At 43.2% G+C, this 8,616-nt stretch overlaps 1 protein-coding gene across 1 annotated transcript in view; it reads right to left on the bottom strand.

Moving 5' to 3' along the window:
• The window catches only part of CD2 (CD2 molecule), an 11,202-nt gene extending 4,641 nt beyond the window's left edge, over positions 1 to 6,561 (bottom strand). The window contains exons 1-3 of the mRNA XM_007452638.1: positions 6,501 to 6,561; positions 6,057 to 6,362; positions 1,604 to 1,837 (exon numbers count right to left, since the gene is read on the bottom strand). Of these exons, the coding sequence (XP_007452700.1) occupies positions 1,604 to 1,837; positions 6,057 to 6,362; positions 6,501 to 6,561 (601 nt within the window). The remainder of the gene's footprint in view (positions 1 to 1,603; positions 1,838 to 6,056; positions 6,363 to 6,500) is intronic.
• Positions 6,562 to 8,616: the final 2,055 nt, after the last annotated feature.

Here is an 8,616-nt window from a genome sequence, read left to right as displayed (position 1 = left end):
CCCGGACCAGGGCACGAACCCGTGTCCCCTGCATCGGCAGGCGGACTCTCAACCACTGCGCCACCAGGGAAGCCCCCTTCCTGTGTCTTGATTACAGCTTCATGAAAGACTCTGAGCCAGAAACATCCAGTTAAGTCACTCCCAGATTCATGACCCACAGAAACTGTGAGATAATAACTGCTTGTGTTTTAAGCCACTAAACATGGGGTTGTTTGTTATGCAGCAACTGATAACTCATTCAAAATGTATATTAAAAAGTCTCACTTCTGATTTCACACCAGCTCAGGGCTGCTTCCTAGGGTCACTGACCAGCCATACTCACTATAGAAACTCAGGGCCTCTGGCCAAATAACTATCTTTTGTGCTCAGTTTCCTGTCAGGGGGTTGACTAGACAGCAGTGGAGACATAATCCCAGAGTATCAGATGAGTAGACTCTTGGGGATCACAGGGCTCATCTTCTTTGTGGACCAGGAGGCTGAAGCCCAGAAAGGGGAAGGAACTCTGTCCAAGTCAGCCCTATATATTTGGACAGACCCAAACTAGAAATCAAGACCCCTGGTTCCCAGAGAAGGCCACCTTTCAAAAATTACTTCTAGGGGCTTCCCTGGTGGTGCAGTGGTTAAGAATCCGCCTGCCAATGCAGGGGACACGAGTTTGATCCCTGGTCCGGGAAGATCCCATGTGCCGCGGAGCAACTGGGTCCGTGCACCACAACTACTGAGCCTGCGCTCTAGAGCCCGCGAGTCACAACTGCTGAAGCCCGTGCACCTAGAACCCGTACTCCACAACAAGAGAAGCCACCGCAATGAGAAGCCCACGCACCACAACAAAGAGTAGCCCCTGCTTGCCACAACTAGAGAAGGCCTGCACGCAGCAACGAAGACCCAACACAGCCAAAAATAAATAAATAAATTTATTTTTTAAAAAATTACTTCTAGGGGTCACATGAAGCTGGTGGTCCAGGGAAGAACTTAGACTCTTGAAGTTTCAGAACTTTCTGGTGCTGGGCTGCCTGCTCTGAGGCAGTAAGAACATTGCCCACCTGTGTTCATGGTCCTCTCTGGCCTCGAGCTCTTCTTCCCCCCAAGCCTCTAACTCCCAGGGTTTCTACAGCCCTTCTGCACCTGCCCCTGATAGGAGGTGCCAGCCATCTCCCCTCCAGAAAGGAATCTTTTTTGCTCCCTTCTCCATTATTGCCCTAGGAGCCACAACCATGGTCACTGACTAGCTGAGGGATCGTGGGCCAGTCAGCTTGCCTCTCTGGGAAGTGGCGGTCTGTGTGAGATCACAGTTACAGCTCCTTTTATCTCTTCAACTCGGCAATTCTTTCTCCTAGCAGAGAATCTTTTTCATTGCCTGAGGTTATACCACGCTCTCTGAGAAGATTCCCAAGATGGGCAACCATAGAGCACTAGCTCCTCTCTCCTCTAGGACTTCCCTTGAAGATTTCCGGGGAAAATAGGTATGTTTTCAGTCCTCATCCTGAGCCGAGGATGCCTCCCAGCCCAAGCACCCAGGCCCTGCAGCGGTCCTCTGCTGTGGGCCTCAAAGGCTGTGTTTGTGAAGTGAACTTGGGGTGTCTGACCAGTGCCCACCACGCACCTGAACAGCTGATGGTCACCGTGCTCGTTTGGGCACCGACATTGTTACTCGCCACGCAGTTGAATGATGCAGTCCATTTGCTGTTCCACTTGTGTGTGATGACCTTCTGATGACTTTCTTTGATATGGGTCTCATTTAAAAACAGTTTTAACTTAGGGTCACTTCCTTTTGCTACCTCGCAGATCAGGGTTCTGTTGGTACAACTCCAGGAAATTACAGGTTTTGAGACCAACTCTGAAAAGAAAAGAAAGATCCAATTCATATTAGGCCATTTACTGATTGTAAAAGACATACCTATTTTTTTTTTATTTTTTTATTTTTTCTTGCGTTATGCGGGCCTCTCACTGTTGTGGCCTCTCCCATTTGCGGAGCACAGGCTCCGGACGCGCAGGCTCAGCGGCCATGGCTCACGGGCCCAGCCGCTCCGCGGCACGTGGGATCTTCCCGAAACGGGGCACGAACCCGCGTCTCCTGCATCGGCAGGCGGACTCTCAAGCACTGCGCCACCAGGGAAGCCCCAGACATACCTATTTATAGAGGGGAAATTGAGTTAGTTTGGGACCAGAAAAAATTTCAAAGACCCCTAGCAATTTTCAAAAATCATTTCTATTTCATTTTATTTATACAGCACATTCACAAAAAATTTAGTTCTGATATTTACAGATTATATCAGTAAAAAATACATCATATCACAGGCTTATGTGCTGTTTTATACCTTAAAACGTTTTCACATATAGGATACCATTTCATCCTAACAGAGAGGTGGACGTTTTTCTTCTTGTTTACAGATGAAGGGCCCAAGGCTCTGAGAGGTTAAATGGACAGTCCAAGGACACCCACTAATAAATGACAAATCAGGAGAGGAGCTCACCCTTCCAAATCCAAGTTCAGTAGTACGGGTAAGAGGTTTACCACACTCTGATCCCCATATGCTCAGGAGCCTGTGAGGGATAGCGGGGTGGGGGCAATGCTTTAAGAGCAGCTGGGAACTTGTCCCTGGAGGACTGGTACATGTGTAGCCTGGGGCCTTGGTCACAAATGAAGCAGCAGGTCCTGGGAGCAGGGGGCCAGGTGTGCAGTTCAAGCTCTGGAGGGAGAGAACGCCTTCAGCGTCCCAGAGCTGCTGGACCTCACTGGACCTCACTGGACCGCATCCACAAGAGAAGGATAAGAAAGACATTCCCCACCTGTCACAGCAGGGATGACATGTGGCAAAGCCATGGCACACTGACAGGTACTGACAATATTGGTGGTAGTTGTTATAATCATAATCATACACGCCCTGCCTCTCCTCTTCTGACGTGATAATATTCGAAGGCTGCGTCATGAAAGAAAAAGCCCTGGCCTTGGTGTCAGTTGGGCCGGGTCCAAATCCTACTCCACCACTTGCGAGCCTTCTGCCCTTTTTCTCATCCTTCCCTCTCTTTCCTCAGACTTGCCACTTTCCTCTCTCAGCATCCTTCCATTCATTATGCAGATGGATAGCTTTTTTTTTTTTTTCTGATTTCCTCCCTCCCAGACAATAATATCTTCCTCATGAACTTTTTCACCAAATTTCATTTCTGTCCCAAAATATAGGCAAGCAGAAATTAAGGTGTTTTTTTTTTCCCATCCAGGGATTCGGTGTGACCCAGAATGAAGAGGATGGAAAAACATCACCATACAACAAGACAGGGTCAGTGCATACTCAAGGGGTTGAGTCAAGGAGTTTGCTTGTGTTTTCAAAATGGAAATACTCTTTTTTTATTTATGACAGTAAATCACATCACTGTAAAAATTGATAAAATACCAAAAAAGTTTCAAGAAGATTAAAAACCACTTGCAATTCTACTACCCAGAGTCAATAATTATTAATGTTTCGATGCGTCCCTTTAGCAGACGTTTTCTATGCCATGCATACCACATATAAACAGTGTTCTAAAAACTAAAACTGGATGATAGATATTTTTTAGTCTGCCTGCTTTCCTTTAATGATCTATTATGAAATTCTTTTAGGAACACCAATAAATATACACTTTCATCATCTTTTTAAATGATCTATTCTTGATTTAATTAATAAGTTCCTAACTGCTGGGGACTTTAAGGTCCTTTCCAGTGTTTCACTGATATGAACCACCCAGAGATGAGCAGCCACTCGAAGTCATATCTTTACATACATCCTCTCTGTAAGATAGTTTCATACAAGAGGCATGGTTGGATCCTGTGGGGCACGTCTCACAGATGAGGCTCTTTGATTCCACTAACATCTGCTCTTAAGGGGACTTGCACTGGTTCCTCAGCTGGCAGAAGCAGCCCCCTCCTTAAGGAGATGTGGGTACCAAGGTTGGAGACTGAGAAGCATGGAGGAACTAAGAGATGGGGAGAGCACGAGCACTGAGGAATCAGGTATAGTGTCCCAGGTGCCCAAGGCACCTATGCTTAGTTGTTTCCCTGAAGCCTTGTCCCACTGAATAGCCGATAGTTATTATTATGAAAATCAGACTCAGAGCAGACAGAGAATTTGCCCAAGGTCGTATGGCAAGAAATGGTGACTGGACCCACAAATTGACATGCTGTGTGACATTCACACACACACACACACACACACACACACAAACACAGTGAGATGGCTGTTGTGTCATGGAAAGATCTGTGTCTTTTGGCAAAGGAGTGAAGGTTTATTTTTGAGGTCATGAAAGCATTCTAAAATTGATTGCGGTAATGGTCGTACAACTCTGTAAATATACTACAAGCCATGGAATCATGGCTGAACTTTATAGTATGTGAATTATACCACAATAAAGCTGTTTGGGGTGGTGGGTGGGGGAATGTCACCATCCTTGCTAAAACTAGCCTTGGGTTTGGATCCTGACTTTGCTCCTGTCAAGCCACTTCTATTTCCTTATAGATAGTAAGGGGATAATAACAGCTACCTCTCAGGATTGTTGGGAACCTTAAATGAGATCATGTAGCAAAGCACGTGACATCTCACTGGTAGCCATTATTACCACTGCAGTACCAAAGGAAACAGGAATGTGAGGCTCAAGTTCAAAACAGGACACAAGCCCATGCTGGCAGGAGTCACGACATCTGTGGTTCCCAGAGCCCACAAGCAGAAGTCCCTTCTGGCTCCATTCTGTCTCGCCCCATTTCTGGAATGTACTCTCCGTCCTGGCGCAGGTCTAGGTATGGAAAGTTGTCATTTGCAGAGGAGCTGACAATGTCTGTGACTGTTGGGGGGGCGCTGCTACCAGGTCCGAGTGCTCAAGAACAGGGCTGGATGGTGACTCTAGGTAGGAGGAGGGGGCCCTTCTTTCGGCAGCGTTTCCTGGGCAAAGCACGGAAATGCTTATTCGCTCACTGAATCTCTGGCTGTGCTCATGCTGGGGCTCCTGTCTTCCTCTCCAAGCTAAGTACAGCTTCCTCTTCTCACTTTTATCCACACCCAGCCAAGTGACCCCTGGACTTATGACTTCATTTTCACTTCCATTCTATTGTACTTTCTGTTCCCTCTCTCCCAAACTCAAGCCACTTTGTACATCCTTTCTCCACACATGACCCCCAATGTAATCGTTCTTTAGGCATTTTATAGGCACCCTTTAGTCTAAGCCACTAGTTATCATCTTTGGCTTCTCATTAAAATCACCTGGGGAGTTTAGCACCTACGATGCCCAGGCCCTGCACCAAGAAACTCTGATTAAATTGGCCTGGGATGGGACTCAGCACTGGTAACTTTAATAGCACCTCAGCTGATTCCAATGTGAAACCTGAATTGAGTGTCACCGACCAGCCCCTCCCTAGTTCACTTGGATTAAAGCAGCAGCTTCCTAGCTAGGCTTCGAGCTTCCATCTTCAATAGCTACTACTGCCCTCCCAGTACACGCATAGACATACAGAGCCACACCTTGTGTATTTTCTACAGATATATCAGCGAAAATCATCTCCCACCTTTGATCATGCCGATGTTGAGCTGATTAGAAACAAGGGCTGTTCATCCTTAAATTCATCATTTCCAGCCCTTTTCTGTCTTACGATTACTCCTTCAGGACATCCTGGCTTGAAATTGTCTCTCTGGATGGAAGACCCACTGCCCTGCAGTCAGCCTCCCCTTCCCAGTCTCATACCTGGCTTGCCCTTCATCATCCACCTGGAATGGCCACCTTTTTTTTCTTCCCACCTGTTCCCCTCTTCTTGATTAACGCAGGATCTTAATCCAGATCCTTCACTCAACCCTGCATCCCCACAGCCTCTGAAGAGAGAGTTTGAGGTATGTAGACTTGAGGGTATATTAGCTGTGGATTCCATCTCTCTCACAGGACTGGAGCCTGCACCGAGGCAGGAGGGATGCATTCGATTTCCTTTAGGGCTCCCCCAAGGCCAAGGTCAGGGCTGGGGACACTTCATAAATGCTATTCCTCAACTTGCTAAATAGCACCCATGCTGAGATGGAGGAATTTAGGGGACAGAGACTTACCTTGAATCTTCAAATCAAACGCTTTCTCCAATATGTTTTTTCCATTCGAATCATATACAGATACTTTGTAGACATCGCTATCATTTCTCTTCAGAGCTTTAATTTTCAGAGTTCCATTTTTTAACATCACATACGTGTCCGTTATCTGGTAAGGTGGCTTGTCTTGTTTTAATTGTGCAATCTTGATTTTGTTTCTGTCCCATCGTATATCTGCTACCCTATCATTCATTTGAAAATCAGGAATGTCCAGGTTGATGTCACGATCCAGGCAACCCCAGATGACTTTAGTATTTTCAGGGACCTCACCTACAAAAAGCAAGAAAGTTACTGAGGTAGCTCACTGCCAAGGAAAGCTGGGCTGTGACCTCTCTGACTCTTGCACTCACTTCAGGGTTTCCAAAGAAGCTCCTAATGGTGACAGTGGAGACCCACGCACCAACTTACCTTTGGTGGAAACAGCGAAAATCAGAAGGAAGCTGGCTAAGATTTTACACATGAGGCTCATCTTTGGGGTTAGTTTCCTTCTTGTGATTCTGGGCTCTTCTTTAAAAAGGAACTGAAATAACACACCAGTGGAATCCACCCCCTGAGAGCTTAACCACGTGCCTCTCCTTTTTGCTTCTTTACAGTGACATAGAAAACACACACACACACACACACGCGCGCATGCACACGCATACAAAACCTGGCTGATGTGCTCCTTTGCCAAAGCAGGTATATTTATGAGTGTGTGTCTTCTTATAACATTTTAATCCTCACAACAACCTTGGCTGGGTTTTATTATTCCCGTCGAAGAGAAAAGGAACTAAGAGGTTAAATAAATCACTCAGGATCACCCTTTCCTTAACAAGGAGCCAAATTCAACCACACGGCCCATCTTCTATCCGTTCTGCTGTAACGTCCCTAACAGGACCACATAGAAATATAGGTAAATGTTTGTAAGCGAATAGCTAGCAGAATACAATCATTTATTCCATGATTACAAATACTGGAAAATGTATACATACTAAACAATTATGAAAGTGGATTTTTTTCTCTTTCTCAAAAGACATTTTAAATGTTCTAAGACTGTTTATGTGATAAAAAGAAACAAATATAAATTGAGTCTCAGCTGTAAATGCTTGAAATCCCCAAATCTTATGTTTAGCATACATTTTATAACTATATTGAAATTCACAGATAGGTAAATAAAAAATTGTTCCAAAACAAACAAAAATGCATTGAGACTATGAAATGCTATTAAACAACCAGAACAAATCATCCAAGAAACATTTAAGATGGTTAACACTGTAGATGGTTAAGGAAAGGAAGAGATAAGGAGAAAAAAGAGAAGTGCTAGAGGACAGGAGAAAGAAAGAGGAGAGAAATGTGTGAGACAGGGATAGAAACAGAGATGCACTGATGGACACAACCAGAAAAAGAGACACAGCTATAGAGAGAGGAGCACCCAGTTACAGATTTCCAATGTAAAATTCTAGCCTTATGATTCTTTAGGATAGAGTGAGCAAAAATCTTAAAAATTGTGCTTGTTTTCTGTTTCAACTTTAGGTGCAACCATGGATGTCCTGTCTTAGAAAGTTGCCCAGGAAATGAAGGTAAGTCAAAACAATGGATCTCAACCACTGGGCAAAAGGAAGCCTGAATAGGATATTTACCTCACGATTGTGTAGCAAATCCCTAATTCACATCATCCACAAAAATAGAACGCAGTTGGATTACATTTTTAAATGTTAAAAGTATAACACAGTGCTGCAAAAAAACAGTATAGAAGGATATTTTCATGCCTTTGAGTATGGAAGGCCTACCTACATATCCTATAGGTTCCAAAAGTATTAATAAAGAAAAGATGGATACAACTATGTAAAAATGTAATTCTGAAGTATAGGCAAAGAGATGATGAACAAAAGGAAAAGAATGACAGAAAACTTTGCAATATATATGAAAAATTATTAATATCCAAAGTATATAAATTATTCCTATCAATCAAAAAGACAAATGAAATTCAGTGTTTAAAATGAGCAAAGGATATAAATGAGCAGTTTATAGAAGAAAAACTTTATAGAAAAAAATGTCAATAAATGTATGAGAAGCCATCTAATGTTACATATATATATATATATTATAGCCATAAAACACCATTTTCACAATCAGATTGACAAAGTTAGAAAAGATAGTGATTTACATTATTGGCATGAATGTAGGGAGAAACAGGCACCTTCATATAATATTAGAGGGAGTATATAAAGCCATACCTCCCGTGGGGTGGAATTTGGAAAATTTCACTAAACTTTAAAATATATATATTTTTTTACCTAGTAATTTTAATGTGAGAAATCTATCCTTCACAAATACTTGGCATAAATGTGCAAAAATCCTGTTCAAGGATGTTTGTTATAGTGTTTTTTTGTAATAAAAATGTTCAAACAACTAAAATTATGGTATATTCATACTATGAAATATTGAATAACAGTTAAAATAGAATAAAGTAGCCCTAAAAGTAAGAATATATTATATTTTATCATTATTATAATATATTCTATCACATGTAATAGTGTATGCA

The sequence above is a fragment of the Lipotes vexillifer genome, unplaced genomic scaffold (assembly GCF_000442215.2).
Source record: "Lipotes vexillifer unplaced genomic scaffold, Lipotes_vexillifer_v1.1 scaffold1343, whole genome shotgun sequence".
Taxonomy (NCBI): Eukaryota; Metazoa; Chordata; class Mammalia; order Artiodactyla; family Lipotidae; genus Lipotes; species Lipotes vexillifer.
Note: the sequence above shows the minus strand (reverse complement) of the source record. Positions and strands in the feature narration are given on the sequence as shown.